At 39.9% G+C, this 18,989-nt stretch overlaps 3 protein-coding genes across 3 annotated transcripts; 2 read left to right on the top strand and 1 right to left on the bottom strand.

The window, feature by feature from the left end:
* The first annotated feature begins 6 nt into the window (after positions 1-6).
* On the top strand, positions 7-4,918 carry LOC145474542 (calmodulin). The gene is made up of 5 exons (XM_081455152.1): positions 7-24; positions 2,443-2,473; positions 2,762-2,905; positions 3,946-4,188; positions 4,625-4,918. Exons 1-5 carry the CDS (start codon positions 22-24, stop codon positions 4,651-4,653), a joined length of 450 nt encoding a protein of 149 aa, XP_081311278.1. The 5' UTR covers positions 7-21; the 3' UTR covers positions 4,654-4,918.
* Positions 4,919-5,024: 106 nt separating this feature from the next.
* Positions 5,025-15,579, top strand: LOC145474541 (peroxisome biogenesis factor 10-like). Its single transcript, XM_081455151.1, has 9 exons — positions 5,025-6,102; positions 6,396-6,476; positions 8,164-8,240; positions 10,356-10,461; positions 12,427-12,492; positions 12,954-13,036; positions 13,519-13,629; positions 14,178-14,360; positions 15,359-15,579. Exons 1-9 carry the CDS (start codon positions 5,994-5,996, stop codon positions 15,431-15,433), a joined length of 891 nt encoding a protein of 296 aa, XP_081311277.1. The 5' UTR covers positions 5,025-5,993; the 3' UTR covers positions 15,434-15,579.
* A 654-nt stretch (positions 15,580-16,233) lies between these two features.
* LOC145474543 (uncharacterized) lies at positions 16,234-18,872 on the bottom strand (the record flags this gene model as incomplete). The annotated part of the gene is made up of 3 exons (XM_081455153.1): positions 16,234-16,538; positions 17,338-17,654; positions 18,566-18,872. Coding segments are annotated over 3 exons (804 nt in total), but the record flags the coding sequence as incomplete, so codon positions are not given.
* Positions 18,873-18,989: the final 117 nt, after the last annotated feature.

Raw genomic sequence — 18,989 nt, 5'->3', positions numbered from 1 at the left:
CGTACAGACAGCGTGAGCAGAATGGTAAGGTTTCTTTTGATATTTGATAACACAAAATTATGGCAAATAATCCATAACAGCGAGGCCGAGGGAATGGTTGAATACAAGCCTATAAATATCTTTCGTTTGGGCAATCTGTAACCTTTCGACTTGTTGTTCCTCTGGTTTCTACGGTTTTGTTGATCATCTGCATGATATCAATTCTTCGACTGGAGTGACAGTAACCATTTAGACTATCAGACATCCTTATTAAGTCCAGCAACGATAATAACAAAAGCGTAAATCAAAATTCACAAAAGATCTCACCGTGTATTCTCGTTGCACAACAGTTATTCGAAGGAGCTTTTGTCGATTTCGTGACAGTGTCCTTTCATTGGTTTATGGTACGGCACATGGTGTTGTTTTCCGTTAAGATTCTTCATTTTATTTTAAACTAACCCATAGCTATAGAATTACGTCGTAAGTTCCAGCGACTTCAGATAAGTTATTTTGTATTACTGTTTTAAAATCACGCCCACAGTGTAGTGATTAAAATTGACATCTTGATTTCATTGATCTTGAAATTTTAATTTAATAACGGTAATGTGCCTTAGTGGAGTCCAAATTGTTTAGAGCATCTTACAACTGAAAGTGTAATATTGGACTATAAATGATTTCTTTTTTTGAAGTTTTAAGCAGCTTTAGACTAGATATGTGTTTGAGAAGCTGTTATAGTTGATCAACTGCAGAGATTCCAACCATTCCAATTTGATCGGGAGACTCCCGATTTGATGTGTTGCCTCCCGCTCTCCTGATTCATATCAAATTCTCCCAATTTATCATGAAATTGTGAAAACAAGGGGGAAAAAAATGCTAATCTTGAGAATTTTGTGCAATGTATTACACTTTCTTCTCGTATTATCCCCCCAGTCTCTCACCGAGTGTTGTGCAGACTCATCAGGCCAGCAGTCTTACTCCATTTAGCAGCTCAAAAAAGATGGATTAACAACAGTAAAGAACAGCCCAAAGATGTCTGTGATAAGAATAAACTAAAGACCTTATAGAATAACTCAGAAATGATGTCAAAATGCAGGAAAAGGCATTTGAGAAAACCTAAATTTGCAAAATTTCCCGGGGGGGCATGCCCCCAGACCCCCCTAGAGGCTGGCGCCTTTGGCGCCAAAAGAGTCTCCCTATTTTCCTTCAAAAGGGGTTGGAATCTCTGCAACTACGACCACAGGCAGACCACTCTCTGTGTTCATGGTTAATAATTGTTTATACGAAACAAACAGAATCTGTGAGGGTTATGAATAAAGCTCTCAAAATTGCATATCTAAATTACATCTTGGTCTGAATATCCCAATTATGTTAAATGCAATGTTAATCGATTCATTTGGTGTTTTTTCACCTTCCTGGGCTGTCTGAAGCATCTTTAACGAAATCACTATTGGGTGGAGACAGTTAAGATGAGAGGGAGACAAGGAGACAAAGCTCGGAACTAGGCGGCTGCCAGCCACAACCTCCTCCACTTTAAAATGGAATTAACGCCAAAATACTGAAAATCTCACCTCAGTGGCAATTGTTGGTGATTGAGGAGATTTTTCTCTATCTCTTCGCCAAATTTGAGCATACCTCCAACATTTTCAGAGAAAATCAATGCTGTAATCAGGAATACAGCTTTCTCAATATGATTGTTGCCAAACTCAGCAACCAAAGGAATTCAAGGCATGCAGGCCATTTCAAATCTACCAATCAGCACTTGGCATCCCACGGCGGCCAAAAGTAATTTCATAAAAAGACGCTTCAGATGGCCCAGGAAGGTGAAAAAACACCACACATGAGTCCATTAATGCTTCATTTAACTTGATTGGGATATTCAGACCGAGATGTAAATTTAGATATGCAATTTTCGGAGCTTTTTTCATAACCCTCATAGATTCTGTTTGTTTCATATAAACAACTATTAACCGCAAACACATAGAGTGGTTTGCCTGTGCTGCAACGCACAAGAATGTGTTCGGGAATGCAGTGTCAAGACAGTTCTGTTACTGACCACATAACTTTGGTAATGGAAAACTTGGGAAGGTCATGGAATTTTAAAAGCTTTAAAGAGTATGTACCCCCACTAATGAAATCAACCAGGTTTCAATTCATTTGGCTTTTCAAAACTGGAAGCTGGGAAAGTTGAGAAAATTGAAGTGTTTGGTGTCTATCACACTGTTAGTAAATCTACTTTCAAACCTAAAAGTGATTGTTTACAATTGATAATTTTGTTGCTGACAGCATCATCAGAGAAACCTGTCAGTGGAAGTCAAAAAAATAGTTTTTTCTACATGTCGTTATTTGTACCTGAGTGTCCCACACACCACTGGCTTCCAATTCTTATTAGTAGTGAAATACATGTATTTTCATTAGTGCTTATGGTTGACACATAAAGCTCATGTATTTTGCCATCCTCTTTAGGCTGATCAACTTACAGAGGAACAGATTGCTGGTAAGCACTGAAATACTGTAACCTCCCACAAAAAGTCATGGTACTAATTGTTCCAAGGGCTTTTTGTGGGCGTATTTTTGTAGGAGGTTTTTGGTTCAATAAGAGTTTATGCATCTGAAGGGTTTGGGCACCCAAGAGTGTGTTCCATTGAGATGACCTTGATCAGGATCAATGATCCAATATCACTTGGATAATGCTGTATCAAAAGAACCAAGCAGTGTATACATGTATGTTGCAATGTGTTCTTTTAACATTAATTTTAATGTGTGTGTCATCTCTGGCTTGCAGAATTCAAAGAAGCATTCTCACTGTTTGACAAGGATGGAGATGGTACAATCACCACAAAGGAACTGGGAACAGTAATGAGGTCTCTTGGACAAAACCCAACAGAAGCAGAACTTCAGGATATGATCAATGAAGTGGATGCAGATGGTATGTTGATATAGCAGAATAGAAATTCTATTGTGATCTGCCATACATGTACATATACTGTTGCTTTTTTCAGTTTCGTTTGTACCCCATTGCCTGTCACCCTCAATCTCTCACTCATGTCCAATACACCCGATCCATAACGGGTCGCAAAAGGGGTGACGGATTAACCGGTTCGACCGTCACACCGGAAGTCATGTCACGAAAAGGGAGAGCAGAAATAAACAGGCGAATGAAGTGTGTGAATACTTGTTCTAAAAAAGGGGGGCCACAAACGTTTGCACAAGTTTAAAGAACGACGCACACTAATGATAAGTCTCTCGTGAACTGACAAACGGTCACGAATCGTCACCGTCCATCCTGGTTGTGGCAATCTGTCCTGATTGGGACGGCCAACATTTTCACCTCCCTTCATAATACCGCCATGAAAATTATTTAAGTCTCTCGCGAATGAACAAACTGTCATGAATCGTCACCATCCATCACGGGTTGTCACGATCTGTCCCGATCAGGACGATCTGCCGACAGTTTCACCCCTTCATAGTACAAATATGTTTTTTTCTAAGTTCCTTGTGACCTGGCAAACGGTCAAGGGTTGTTACCATCCATCCCAAACGTGATGGTCTGCTGACATGGCGCAAACTGACAAACGGTGATGGGCCGTCAAGACCTGTCACAGACCGTCACCAGTTTGGCGACCTGTTACGAATTGGGTGTATTGCGCAACCCTCCAATCTCTTCTCCAGAGGCTGTGATTCTTTTTGTAAGCACCAAGAATTGAAACCTTCGACTTAATCAAAAGGCAAACCAGCATTTATCGCAACATTTGCTCTTTCTAGACATTTCACAAACCATTATTGAAGTTAAACACTTGCACAATCAAACTGGAACCACAAGATCCCGGTTCCAGTTTTTTTATATTGGTATTTCATACAGAGTGTCAGACATTTGGTTGCTGCTGGCTGAAAATGCATGGGATTGTGTCTTTTTCCAAAGTGTTTTAATGACCAGTTCCCTTGCTTACATTTTGTTTTCATAAACAGGTAATGGAACAATTGATTTCCCTGAGTTTCTCACCATGATGGCAAGGAAAATGAAAGATACCGACAGTGAAGAGGAAATCAAGGAGGCTTTCCGAGTGTTTGACAAAGACGGCAATGGTTTCATCAGTGCTGCTGAGTTGCGACATGTTATGACAAACCTGGGAGAGAAACTCACAGATGAAGAAGTGGACGAGATGATCAGGGAAGCAGATATCGATGGCGACGGGCAAGTCAATTATGAGGGTAAGGAACACTGTTGAAACATTTGCTAAGAAGCATGCAGAAGCTTGTTGTTAAACTTACATTGGTAGAACAGTTTCGTGGTGCGACACTTGTGCAGCTATGTTCGGAGTATAAAGTACCCTTTTTGCTTCCTAGCTAAACACGTGTAGTTCAGTAATCAAGGCTGTGGTCTAAGAAAAATTTCAAGGAGCCTAGAGGTTCCTAACCATGAAATCCTGGGTGCCCAGCACTTAGGCTTATATGAAAAAAGTCAGCTTTCCCAGTTGCTCAAAGTCAAAAGTTAGTAGCCTGTGGCACCCAGGCACTGCTAGGTAATCATACACTATTATTTGTGCAAGCGAGTGAGTTGTGTCTGGATACCACTGAACATGTCTACTTGTACAAATCCAAGATTCAGTGTTCTGAGATACATTTTGTTTTGTCTCTGTACTTGCAGAATTTGTGAAGATGATGACATCAAAGTAAACATCTGAACTTATGCCAGATTCGTCGACCTTCAGAAGCCATTTTGGTGTATTATACTTCATGTAACACTCAACCAGGAGTGCATCATCACCTTTGGTCCTATAATGACAGTGTGTGTAGATAGCACGGAACAACTTCAAAAGTGAAGAGTTCAATATTTGCTAGAAACTCTCCTCTTGTGCTGTACTATATTTCCAGTCATTTGTGTTTATAATTTATTGTCAGACTTGTTTTGTTGGAGCATTAAAGGGCCACTATAAGAAGATTAATGAGTGTTGTGTGTTTTGTTAATAAAATGAAGAAGCCAACCCTCTGAAGGGAAAAAACATGGCGACTGGTACATTTATCCAAAATTCATAGTACAGGAAAGTTCTAAAGCCTTCAAACCTAGCAGGAACAGTGTTTTCAGTACAGGGACAAGTATTGCAAAAAAAAGGCTGTCCGTGTGCATAATAGGCTACAGGTATAATGTACAGCCACTGTCTGGGTTTATTTTCGTCCTTGTGGCAACTTCTGCAAACTGGGAAGATCATTAACCACTCCTGCTGTATGATTGGCTACCCAAAATCGGTACGGTAGATTCTTTGAGTAGCCTTCACTTGCCTGTCTTGTGGTGAGTTAAGAAAATTACCATAAGAAATTAAATTAGCGTAGTTTGGGTTTCCCTAATTAGTACCATACGCGTCTTCCCCCGGCCCTAATTCAGTAGTTGATATTGTACCTGTGATTTGTGCTTTTCAAAAAGTAAGGGACATGGATCAGTGTTTTGGTCTGGCTTGTTCACATGGCTGCTGGGTAGGGTAAGAGTGGCTGCCGCTGGTGCCTTTCCGTGCTGACTTCTGGATTCTGCTCCTAAGTTGAATTGTAAATTACGTTTAAACCTTGGAAAAAATTAACTACAGTGGAGCCCTGTTAATCCGGTCACCAATGGGCTACAAAAATCTGGCCAAGCTTTTGTATGGGTCAGAATAAAGTCGTGCTACCACTGTTCATAACCTTATGGAAAGGCTGACACGTAGCAGTAGGGAAATTACTTTTGTGGAACTTCCATTCTCTCTAGTTATACATATAATCTTCCCTGACTAGAGTAAAACCTTGAAAAGATGTCTTATACTCAAGCAAAGCTGCAGTAGTTTGAAACAACCTCGACGTGAGTTGTTCTTTCGAGAGAACCTGAGAAAGAGTACCTTTCATATTGGCGCCAGTCTTCCGCGACATGAACCCAAAATGGCGGAGATGTTGGTTGTGGTTGTTAGTCCAATATGAAGCATCAGCATGTCTCTAAAAGATTCCACACGATGATTGCATGCACAGAATAACTCTTCAACAAGCGTTTACAAATGTTTGTTCGTGCAGGGCAACCGGAACTCGTTCGTTCGAACCAAAAAGATGTGTACTATCTCGGTTTCTTGAGAGAGGGAATTGGACAAATTTACAGGAATTTCCGAGGTGTGCTCTGTCAATTTCTTTACTTAAATATACTGAAATGCCCTTGTATGTTGACATTATATCTCCTTTGCTGGATAATGAAGATAATTTTTTAACTCGTTAATTATTCTTTGGTAAGAATTAATCCCTTGATAAAACAGATTTCCGCACAAAGAAAAACGTGCAACTTAATTCATTCTCTTTTTAATATAGAGTCTATCATTCTTGTCCTTGTCGAAATTTGTAATTCATGGAAATTTCAACTAAAATAATATATAATTTAAGTAATTCACCAATAACATTTTAATTTCAAGGTCCATTCTCTTGGATCAAATGGAAAGCAGAGTTGGAGCTTCTAGCTGATGTCTGTTATTTTGGAATAACTACAATAAGTGGTATGTTGCAGAATGGTTGCCTTAATTTTGCCCCATGGTGTGCACATGACATGTACAATAATGATGATTTCTTTGTCTTCTTGTTAGCTTGATAAGGAAAATTGGTAGACCTTTTTGGAACTTAACTGTGGCTGGAACATTACTTATGATAGTGATGGAGGTTTGAACAGAATGATAACGGTTTCACCCACACCGAGTTCGCCCCCACTATAAAATTTCTATTTCGAGTTCGCCCCCAACTTCTAGTGTTCGTGTTTACGTATTTGCCATGAGTTATCGAGTGTTTTCGAAGAACCATTTCAGTCTATGTATGTTTGCTTGTTTGCGAGCGCATAGCAACAAAGTCCAACGGTTACTGGTCATCTTGCCACAAGGGAGTCTTGCCACCAATGAAGTCTCCACCAAGGGAAGTCACCTTGTCACCAAGCGAAGTTTCCTCGCCACCAGTAATCTAATGAGGCAGTGGATAAAAGAACGAGGAATAATTTCTATATGCAACTCGATCTGGTTGGGGGCGAACTCGATCAAGTTGAGTTGATGTGGGGGTGAACTCGGTGGGGGCGAACTTGCTATGGGGCGAAACCGACAGCTACCTTTGAACATGACTCTGAATTACACTGTTCACCACCTCTCTATTTTTCAATGCACCCGAAAGAAAAGGCGAGCAAAGTGAGAGTGAAGCACATGGGGCTGGGGACGACAAACGAAGAATAGAGAGACTGTGGACATCTTTGGAAAAAAGTGGTTTTATTAGGCTCCACCCTCTGTAATCACCTTGTCGCTAACAGCTCCGCCTCTTGGCTAATTAGGTACATGTAAATTGGTTCAATTAAATTTTAGTGGTCACTTGCTCATTTAATTGATTATAAGTTCAGTCTGCAAACAACAGGACGTGCATTTAGGTGTTGAGGATGTCGTCTCAGGCAACTATTACTTCACAAAAAAAAAAAAAAAATGCAAAGAGAAAGCCAAAATCAAGAAATCTTTACTACTGACTTGTGGATGAGGAATTTTAGTAAGAGGCCTCATATATCAATGGAAAATTTATTTGTTGAGCCTAAAGGTGAATGTGTTACATTAAGCATGACACAGTTGTGTAGTGGGGTATATTTGTAAGTTGTTTTTCAACATGTTTTGGAATTTTGCATCCAAAAGTCTTGTACTGCACTGAAAAAAAGCTTGTACTCTGCTTCTCCAATTGGCAGAAGCACATTGTCCTTTGTTGACGAGACAATTTAAGGAATCCTAAGCTCTTCCATCTCTGTTACATGTATTTGTTCTTTCATGATGCTTTTGAGTGGTGAAACAATGAGAACAACAACATTCGCACCATTTGCATTTCTTTTGCCGTTGCGTAGAGTTGATATATCAGACTTTTTCCAAAGCCAGTCAGCAAAATTGTAACAAAGTCCTTCGACCCGAAGAAGATGAACAACAACCTCTTTCTGTTCATCTTTGAGCGTGGAAACAGCCCAAAGAATCACGTAGAATTACATAGTTACAAATTTTACATACAGTGTACATTACTTATTACATGTAAGTGTGCATAGGAAAACAATGTTCAAAAGATCTAACAGCATGTAATGCTGTTAGATAAGTAATGTACACTATATACATATACATAGAATATAACCCAACACCACCTGGAGCAATTTTCAATGGGGCCCTCTTATTTTTGTCCTTGAAGGTTTTCAGACTCTTGGAGAAGAATACTGTAATATTGTTCAAGTTGACAGAAGTAAAACAAGGGTTCCCTCATTGTTGGTAAGTTATTAAAAGATTAAGGAATAAATCAACATGTGTTTCGTCAATGCAAATATGTAATCTTGAAATGCATGTAAATATTCTTATTAATACTTTAAAATACTACATGTACACTGTTGTGATGTGGTGTAGGTGGTTATTCAAAATTGTGAATTATTGTCTCCTTTTTCCTAAACTGATTAAAAGCTCTTTAAGCCCCGATAGTGCTATTAATGGCACAAACCTTTATGCCCTGATAATGCCATATGGCACAAAATGCTATAATAAGCTTAATATTTGGCCAATTCATTTCAAATTTGGACAACAAAAGGATCTTCGAGAGATCTTCACATTGGAAGCATTAAATCATACCCGCCTCCTGAATCAGACTTGATTAACCACCCCTCAAGTTTTTGAAACTTTTGCACTTTACAATTTTACGGTCAAGTGAATATCTGATAAAAATCTGCACACTCAGAGCTGCAAATTAAGCTATTGTTTAGGGGTGTACCCAATATATACAAGAAATAAGGTATTTTTGAATGTGTTCATTTTTTTACATTGCAGAATCCTCAATTCAATTTGTGACATTTTGTATACCTGTTGTGGTGATTTAGGACATATCCCAAACAATACCTTTCAACCAATATATTACTTGTGGTCTTTCAATCTTCTGTTATCATTTTAGAAAAATAGGTTTTTTTCTCCGGAACTTAAAGGGTTAAGAATTTGATATGAGAAGAAATCAGGTGTCAATCTTTTGATGTGATATGTCAAACATAAAACACCAGGTTTGGCCACGTTTCCAAACACTGAGACGGGAGTTGAAAATAAGATGCACAGCGGATTATTTTTGATAAACTATCTTAATCTTAATTTATTCAATTTCGCACCTCTACCATTGGTATAAATTAGTTTACTTTTCGCACAAATATTTTTTAACTTGAAAATGGTGCCAGGATGACACCGAAACGTCGTTGCTCAGTTTTTTCGCTAATCTTTATTGTTAACTGTATTTCCAAATTTAATCTTATAAAAACTTTGAGGTGTTTGGAAATGTGGTTTAACATTGTCTTGAGCGTTTGATATCTAAAGCTAAGGCAAGCCTTCTGATAGGGTGTGACAAAAAAAACAGAAACTATGCGAAATTTTTGGGGCAGATTATGCGATGAGAACTGGCTATTATGTGATAAATTATGCAACTTGCAACTTTTTCTGAGCTTTTTAAAACTTGTTTTACTTGGTTTCTGAAGAAGAAAACCACATTTGCGCTGCTCCATAGACAATTTGAACTCAAAGGAACAACAATTAAACATCTATGCGTAAATTGGGACAAAAAAGACACGAGGTGCTTGTCGACTATGGACTTCCAAAGATGGTCAGTCACAGTGTTGCATGATGAACAAAACATCTGCTTGTTGTCCTCAAGGAAGGCGTATTTTCTTGCTCTGTCTCTCGCAGTTTAATTTTGCAGAAGGCACGATTTTGTCTTTCACTAAACGAAACAGTGGGAGCTTTCACCACAGACTTATCCATTAGGGATATTTGTTTCATATAAATTTCCACACAAGAAGCTACAGTTTGCAGTCAAAATAAACAGCAACTTGGATTTCATGTTGTTGAAATATACCAGCAATTCTGATTAGTCCAAGAAAAGAAAGGGATTTTTTTGCATTACACCAATGGACAATTCTTTGAGAATGAAAACTACATGTGGAACCAGTCCCCAGACGGCCAAGAAATGCCTTGGACTTCGGTTGTTTTCGAAGTCATAGGTTTTGGTTGCAGGAGAGCCTGCAAACAGGCTCCCGGCGAGAGCAGAAAAAAAGATTCAAGCCCTTGTAGTTGTGTTGGTGTCTGTGCTAATTGGTACATGTATAAAGCTATATTCTATGTTATGTTTCAGTATGTTACCACATATATAAGGCAGGGGTTTCATTAACGTTTTCAGCAGGACCTGGCGACAGTGTGGTTTCTACAAGCAGGCAAAACGGTTAGAGCTGAATATCGTTATAAGTCAAAGAACTTTTCTCTAGATGGTCAAACCATGCAGGCAGAATTATCCTTACAGCCGAAACCCCTGATAAGGTAGTGATAAATTATTATAAAGCAAACTGGAGTCATTTTATTCAACAGCGCAGAGGGAGTCTGGTTTTGCTTTATGTGTTTGGTCCTTATGTGATTGACAAAGCTCTGAGAAAGCTTGAACTTTGGCTCCATAATGAGGAAAATCAGCCCAGTGGTGAGACGAGTTTTTAAAGATATGATATTAATGTTATTTGCTATTTTATCAGTTGAACAAATAGATTTTATGTAGCTGGTGTCTTTTCAGTAACACATAACAGATGACTTCAAAATTTGGTTAGTATAAAAAAGTGGCACACAAAGAGATAGTCGTCTGTGTGACTGATGTTCTTACCATGTATTGATATCTTCTGTGATCTATTACTGAACAGACTCATGGATCTATCTGTTTTATATTAAAAAAGAAACAGAAAAAAATTGTGACATCATGTCATCTATGCATGTGATCTCCAACAGATCACAAGTATGATATATACATGTACATGTAAGTACCAATTAAAATGCAAGAATAATTCGACATATTAGATAAAAAGTTGTTGTCACTATTGTCTGGCTTTCAATGCTGACCAAGGTTATTAGGTCATGCTCAGTGCTACAATGAAATTTAATGTCGGAGTCTAGGAAATGATATGACATAGAAGTCTTTCTGGGGGAGTCTTTGATTGATCCTCTGTTCTGGATCCTTGGTTAATCATTAGTGTTCTTAGAGTTTTAAAATGAATATTTTGATTTCAAATTTTTACATTTCATCAAGTTCTTAAAAAAGAAGAGCCACTCACTGCTAGCTTTAAGTGTATTTTTTCCCAATCCAGTGAAACCTGTATTAAGCTTACCTCCAATTAAGCTAACACCCTCTATTAAGGGGACACCAACTTGAGTCCCTAAATTTTCTTACCACATTTACTGTAGAACAAATCTGCATTCAGCGGACACCTATATTGAGCCATTTATTTGCACAAAACATGCAATAAAGGAACACTTCAACGGCTTTTTATTTCTAAGAGCATCTCGGACTCCTTAAAATTGTTCAGTGTTGTCATTTTAAAGCTAAGCAGAATATTCTGAATTGATGCATTGACTGACAGGACATTGGGCTATGAGCAGTCCTTAGTCTTATATACTTGATGACCACAGTTTCAGTCATGAATTTCTGTGCACGAAATTTTTATACACTTGTTACAGTCAGAAAATACTGTTTGGATATCCTGTGATCAGGCATTATTTTTAACCTTGTTTCACTGGCGATGATAAAAGAAGAGAGTGTAGAGGAAAAGATCGCAGGTTAAATTATGTGTTGTTATGCGACGAATTGTGGTTATCATTCAGAAAACGTGATGATTTCAAAAGGGTTAATAATTAACTATTGTTGCACAATGTATCAGAACCAGTTTTAAGACGACACCCTGTATTAAGCGGACACAACTGGGTGTCCCAAGGGCGTCCACTTAAACTTATTGGTCAAGAACCCGACCCGGGGAGGGGGGGGGGGTACTCCCTTATATGGGCCATATAGGTATGTGCAGCCCCAAAGGGTATGGTTTTTCAGCTGTTTTGGTCATAAATAGGGTATTGATTTTAGCTGATTTGGGCCATTTTGGTCATAAATAGGGTATGGTTTTTGCACTCTAGCCTTGATATGGGTATGTCTTTAAAAAGAAGCCAGTTTTTTCATTATCGAAAAGAAAATCAACAAAAGCCCTTTACAAATTATGGTTACGGTAATTTAACATTGGTCTGAACTAGGGAACTTATTATAATGCAGCTGTGAAGCAGAGTTTTGATTTAAGGGTTAGGTCATAAATAGGGTTTCGAATTTTTGGTCAGGTCATAAATAGGGTAGGGTATATCGCAGATTTTGGTCATAAATAGGGCAAGGGTTTTGGGAAGCGGGCCGCACACCCCCACCCTATTTTTCTGGGAGTCCCCCCCACCCACCCCCCAGGGGTCAAGAACTTAAGGTTGCTCGTAATGGTTTCTATTACCTCCAAGCACTCATGCTATGGTGGGATAAAACTGCCTTAAATTCTCGTAAATTCAACTCTTCCTTAAATTTTTCCGAATTTAGTGGCTCCGAACCCTTATAATACGTTCATCACCAAATATGTCTTTTAATCTGTTGCAGGATTTAATACAAGGACAAGAGAACTGCTATGCACTTTTATTCCCATTCTTAGAACTGTGGTTCTTTGTAAGTACAGCGTATATCTGCCGCCATTAAGTGCTATAGAGACAGGGTCCGGTCGATCAAAGGCTAGCCTGCGTAGCAGACGCTTCCAAAAAAGCACGCGAAGGGAACGAAACTGCCAGCGAATGCGAAAATAAGGAGCAGGGGGGATTTTGCTCACCCCAGGGGAGCTCCTTCGCCTGGAAAAGAAAAGCCGGAAACGGCTGCTACGCGGATTTAAGATTTAAGTGGTTTGACTCTAAAAGAAACTGTTGGGCTACATTATCGGGCAGTTGAAACACCTGCTATTTGTCAATTTGAAGTCGATAAAGATACCTGCCACAACGGACTGGTGAAGCTGGTGTTTTGAGCGTCAGCCCCTTGGTTAATTTGGTTAATTTACCTTCATTTACTTCAAGTTGATAAATAACATAAGCTTCAGTAATGAAAAAATTGTTAACACACATTTGTATTTTAATTTACAGATGTCCATAGAGCACACTTAGCACTGTTTTATTTGAACGGCGTTTTCTATCACATCGCGAAAAGGCTAACTGGAGTCCAATATGTAAGTAATAATGCGCAGTGCATGACACTTTTAGTCCCAGCGTGTGCGACGGAGTCACTATTAGATTTGGCTTTCTGATTGGACTGATTACAGGTTTTTTGAGCCAATCGCTTAGCGTAGAAATTTAAATCTAAGAAAAAATGTGCATTACTTCCGACACTCCAGTGGTAATTGCTGGAAAACAGGTTCCCGTAAAACAGGTTATTCTATTTGTCTGCAATTCTAAATAAGAGCCGGGTACATTACTCTTACATGTATAAACGTCATCGATTATTTTGAGTTTGTTTTTCTGTTTTTTGTTTGTCTGTTTGTTTGTTTGTTAGCTTGCTTGCTTGACATGTTTGTTTGGTTTGTTATTACGTGGCTCCTGTGTGCTTATGACCAGCAATCAGGCGTTCTTTTTTTGGTAAACAACGAACGCCTGATCGCAGGTTTGACTGCATTATGATGCTCATCGTATTAAACTCATCTTTGGCTTCCAGCTCTTGGTTCGAAGCAGTCTCAGAAATGATGGTTCCAGACCTACTTATCGCCTGCTTGGTTATCTGTCCGTTATTCAACTGAGTATCACTCTCTTATTGACCGCCTATCAGGTGAGATATCAGCTCAGTAGCCAATACCGTTGCCTCTCGTCACGTATTCCACAACGTCGATGCTTGTGGAGACGTTACGCGATAAAAAAACATCTTAGACAGCGTCCACTCTACGCCGGAGAAATTTGAAAACGCAGCTTTATTTCTACCGTTAGACCGCCAACCGTCCACACTAATCCGTCACGAAAACGGAGCTTTTCGAAACGCTCTCGTAACCGGAGGGATTTCAACAGGCTGGCTTTTCGTGCAACCATTTTGTTCACATTTTCGTTTGCATTTTCGTCCTCTCAGTAAACGTTGCATGACGCAAAAGATAATTCAAATCTAAATGAATTAACATTTATTTCTAGGTGTTTTTTACAACTCTGCAATTTTTCCTTTCAAATATGTACTATTTAGTTACATAGCTCGCAGCCTAACATCTATCCCTTTCTGTGTTCTCTCCTCTGGGAAAGAATCGTCAAGGTGACCCTGTTGACTCTCCAGTCCTTACAGAGCTAACAAGGTTACTAACAAGGTTACCATGATTGTCTCTTCGTTTTTAACAGTATTTAAAATCTGGCAAGTCGCTAGAAAGCCTTGTAACAACAGACAAGACAACACCAGCAAGCGCCACTATTACGCCTGGCTTGAAGTGTGCACTCTGCTTGGAGAGACTGCGGGACAAGAGTGCAACTCCGTGTGGCCATTTGTTTTGTTGGAGCTGTATTACTGAATGGTGTAGCAGCAAGGTGAGACCGCCACAGGGCTATGCATGCTGTGAAGTCATAATTGACTAGGCACTCAACTCGAATGAAAAAGACGATTATGGTTACCGAGTTAGAAAAAACAAAGAACGGAACCTTTAAATACAAAAAAAGAGAACAACCAAAGACCTTTTGGTCGGTTTTGCGGTGACTTCCGTCGACTTGAGTGGATATGTTAGCTCGATCAGCAAATCATTTGATAATACACGTATAAAAAATTGCTTAATTATGATCGGCTAAAAAAAGTGGTGCAGCTTTCGTGTAATACGAGTGCAGAAAAGTGCAAAATAGCATAGCTAGGGTAAATTACAGCAAAGGCTTCCGACGTTAGTATGACGAAACTCGGAAGATCGTAAATTCCTAAAGCTCTCCTGAGCCCTCCTGGAGACCCGAAGATATATAGAAGACTTCCGAAGACCTCCAAAGATTGTCGAAGAACAACGAAAGTTCTCAGAATTTCCAAGAATTTCCGAACGTCATCCGGAAATTCCGAAAATGGTCCTAAAAATTCTTAAGATTACCGAAAATCTTCCTAAGAGTTCCAGATATTTTTTAAACCCATCAGAAGGTCTTTTAGTTTGTGAATACTTTCGGAAACTTTTCAAAGATATTAATAAGTACGATCAGAGCGCTAAGTACTCAACGTAATGTGTAGCTCGTGGCTAAAGAAAGTTTACTTACAAGGGCATTATTATCAGTAAATCACTTAATATTTGGAGGAATTGTGCACTTTTTTTTCCAAACTCTGGCGCAATCCCCCTCCTGGGGGCAAGGAACTGAAGATTTTTCAAACACTGCAAAATTTACTCGACGCGCCTATCTATTCCAAATTGCCCTTGAAAAGTTGTGATTAACCCAAGTACTCAAAAGTACTGGTTAAACGAGGTGACCCAACTTTACCTGGGTTTTAGTAACTTGATTATTTTCATTCACTCGACTTTGCGACTTCTTCTAATTGAAGTGATCTGTATTTTCTATTCTAGCCTGAATGCCCGCTTTGTCGTGAACCTGTTCAGCTCTCAAGACTGGTATTTCTACACCACTACGAACCCACGTAAACTGTTGCTTTTATTTTAGGTAGTTTAAAACAGATTTTATTCAACTCAGGTCAAAAATCATACAACCCGCGCATAAGTTGACGTTCGTGTAAAGTTGGGTAGGAAACTTGTAAATAAAGAGGGAATGTATATTCAATCAAAAGGAAGACTTGTTGTTCATTAACATAAATCTTGCGTCTGTTGTTTGCGTTCGGGGGAGATGTGCCTTAATTCTAGTTTCTATAATTATCAACGCATAATTATGAACGAAGCAGGAAATGCTATCGGTTTTTAAACTGGAATACGATAGCGCATTATTTTATCAGGGATCCTGTGGTTTTAAAACAATATTTCTTTCGACCGCGCGAGAGTTCCAGTCATGATTTGGGAAGAGAAATTAGTGTCTATTTTTGTGGGTAGCGTGGTGGCCTGGGTAAGAGCGCTGGACTCCGAATTAGCTCGGATTGGAGGTTGGGGTGGGCTCATTATGTAGTATTTTGGGCAGAGTGACACTTCACTCTCACAGAACCATCTCCACCCAGGTTTATAATTTGGTGTCGGTGAACTTAATGCTCAAGGAAATCTTACGATGGACTAACATGCTACATACAGTTGGGAGGAAAATTACTCCTAGTCGTTTAAAAGCTAGAGTCTAATGGTATGGGACGCCTTGTAGCCCAATGCAGACTGGGCCTATCACTATATTTTTGGTCTTCTTTTGTGTCCAACACTCTCAGAAATATACAATAATACTACAAACTAATTGCCTAAATATATGAATATTGTGCATTTTTCTTTTAACCGGGGGGTGGAGGAGAGGGGGGTCTATTATCCCCGTCATAACTCTCCACAAAATTGCCCGTGATTATTTTAAAGCCATGTAAAATAAAACGGTTTCATTAACTACATGGAATGTTCTAGTACAACCTTGAAATTGAAATTTGCCTCAGTCTTGTGGACAAATAATATCGCCTTTGAGGTCATCAAAGTTGACGTGACCCCACGAGATGTCGCCAGGGTTTTCGTCAATGAGTCTGACACAAGCATGTTGACCAATCAAGTCCTGCACATCCCAACTCTTACGATACATCGTCTCCTGGCAGTTACCAACCTCGGTCCTGACAACCTGTAAACAATATGGTAATTTCTCGCTCTTCTTCTGTTTGTTTACACAGGCGGTTTGGAGGGTTTTTGTTTGTTTGATTGTTTGTTTGTTTGACGAGCCGCATTAAGGGAGGTGGCCCAGAGAGGAGTAATCTTTGTAAATTTTATGAATGAATAGGTCGTGGTTTGCCCTGTACTTTGTTAGGCAGTGAGCCGGAAAGACATACGACAGGAAAAACTTGTCTAAGAGAGCTGGCACCTCTTAAGTTTGCAAGTTTGCAAGGGGAAAGAGAAAGCTACAAGACTATCATCTTTTCTTTAAATATTCCCTTTGATAAATATTTGACTGACGTTCCACTCTAGCTTCCCATTAGCTCCACCCCGTTCCCCACTGCCTGTGATAATTTGTGGTTTTCTCGCGCGCCTTCGACACTTCGCGCAGAACGAGCCGTTTCATATTACTCCCCTTGAAGACATCAAACTTGTCTATGATCTCCCTGGAAAAACAAAGTTTGCTGTGATAACCCTCCGCAAATGATAAATAACTTCTTGAATTCCATTACTATAACTTATACAGCTCCCACTGGGTCAATAGAAAAGGATTTTCCTCTGAAGTCAACTGAAAATTCAAGAATTCAAAAATCAAATCGCCCCCGAAGAATCAAAATTCAAAGATCAAATATGCCCTTAAAGTATTACCAAAATAAAGACAGCTTTGTTCAGCATTCAAGGACACCTTAAACTTGAGTCAAGAGTGTGTGAGGGCTACCACAAATAGCATGACATTAAATCAGCCTGATCATAAAGGATGGATTCTGTACCTGATTATTCACAATTAGCTCTGCACGAACAGAATCCTCAGTGCAGCCTCCACCACCAATGAGGAACGAGATTTTCTTGCCCACGATAGCGAAGCACGGGGATGTGAGGGTTCCTAAAGCAGCGTCCCCTTGATTTTGGCCCGCTGGGTAATCTGGGGAGGGACGGATCTCAGCACCTCCTATCCACCAGTCCCCCTGTTGTTTGGCAGACTCTCTGCCACGCGCTGCAGGATTATCACCAAGGGTGGGCTGGTTATCAAAAGCTGTACCAGTTTTTTCCCAGCCCCCGATACCGTCTTCAAAATCAAAGCTGCAGGCTGTGTAAGAAGGAGAGAAATTTTATTTCAAATTATTCTCAAATTTCACAAAGGTTGAAATCACTAGATTACCAATAATTGACATACGATCTCACGGCCGTTGCTCCAGCCTACAGGTGCTAACATTTGTAAATAAAACAGAATTGTCTCGTTAACGGCTGTAAATCAAGGTTCGAATTACCTTTGGCCTCTTTCTCAGAGCGAGTTTTGGTGCCCATTCTTTTATATGAAAATGAGGTTGCATTCACATAACATTTAAACTCATTTTCATATGAATGGTTGTCCACCAGGCCTTGCGTTGATAGAGAGGCTTACGGCAATTCGGAAATTGGCTATTGTGTTTTCTCTGAAGCGATAATTCAAAGACCCTTTTTTTTTTTTTTTTTTTCATCATTTTAAGATTTACTCTGACGATTTCACTTTAACTTTCGTCAGGCAAAGTTTAAACGCATAAAGAAATTCCTAATCCACAATAGGGGGTTCATGAAACCTTAGGACAAAAGGTTCCGGAAGCGGACAGTTCAACCCTCCCCCCATAAGCCACCCATCTCTCACCCGGCAGTAATTAGCAAAGAAAATTTCCGTGGGGAGAGCTAAAATTGAAGAATAAATGTAGGCAGTTTCTATCTTGCACCATGCAGGCATACTGCCTGAAGATTTGCCTGATGTAATGAGCCCCTTCTTATTCAGAGCATGCCTGTGGAGCTCATACACATATTCACCATGAAGTGCGTGGCTTTCATGTTTTGTTTCTCAATTCAAGAGTGTGGAGAAGCACGTGTGTGTGTGTGCGGGGGGGGGGGGGGGTGGGGGGTACAGTAGAGATTAGCCTTCTCCTGCTCCCATAGGGAGGGGGAGGATTTACAACCTTCAACCCTTCAATTTTTGACTTAAGAACTTCTTACATTTACCTTTGCTGCAGAGCTCCCCAGTGAATCCTGGGGGACATTTACAACGAAATCCTTTCGCGGTGTATCCTACTTGACAAGTGCCAGCGCTAAAACATGGGTTGCTGCTACAGGGATTCTGTTTAAAGGAGAATGAAGCAGATACAAATAGATAAATGTGAATAATACGATTTAAGACTAAGTGGTGCTGGTGATTATCTGGAGAAAGAGGAGGTGATGGCAGGAGGGGAAGAAGAAGGAGAGAAGGAGGAGGAAGAGGAGGAGGAGGAGGGGAAGGAGGAGGGGGAGGAGGAGGAGAAGGAGGGGGAGAAGGAGGAGGAGGAGGAAGAGGAGGATCGAAGAAGGAGGAGAAGGGGGAGAAGAAGGAGGAGAAGGGGGAGAAGAAGGAGGAGGAGGAGGAAAAAGGGGGGATCGAAGGAGGAGGAGG

The sequence above is a fragment of the Orbicella franksi genome, unplaced genomic scaffold (assembly GCF_964199315.1).
Source record: "Orbicella franksi unplaced genomic scaffold, jaOrbFran1.1 SCAFFOLD_556, whole genome shotgun sequence".
In the NCBI taxonomy this organism is placed as follows: domain Eukaryota; kingdom Metazoa; phylum Cnidaria; class Anthozoa; order Scleractinia; family Merulinidae; genus Orbicella; species Orbicella franksi.
The sequence above is the reverse complement of the archived record's forward strand: the minus strand, read 5'-3'. Positions and strand labels throughout refer to the sequence as shown.

Excerpts from the sequence above, each read along its gene's own strand:
- LOC145474541 (XM_081455151.1), top strand. The coding sequence starts at position 5,994 with ATGTTTGTTCGTGCAGGGCAACCGGAACTCGTTCGTTCGAACCAAAAA. Across the intron at positions 10,462-12,426 it reads TGAGGAAAATCAGCCCAGTG|GATTTAATACAAGGACAAGA; the intron begins GTGAGACGAGTT and ends AATCTGTTGCAG. Across the intron at positions 13,630-14,177 it reads TCTTATTGACCGCCTATCAG|TATTTAAAATCTGGCAAGTC; the intron begins GTGAGATATCAG and ends CGTTTTTAACAG.
- LOC145474542 (XM_081455152.1), top strand. Across the intron at positions 2,474-2,761 it reads TACAGAGGAACAGATTGCTG|AATTCAAAGAAGCATTCTCA; the intron begins GTAAGCACTGAA and ends TCTGGCTTGCAG. Across the intron at positions 2,906-3,945 it reads CAATGAAGTGGATGCAGATG|GTAATGGAACAATTGATTTC; the intron begins GTATGTTGATAT and ends TTTCATAAACAG.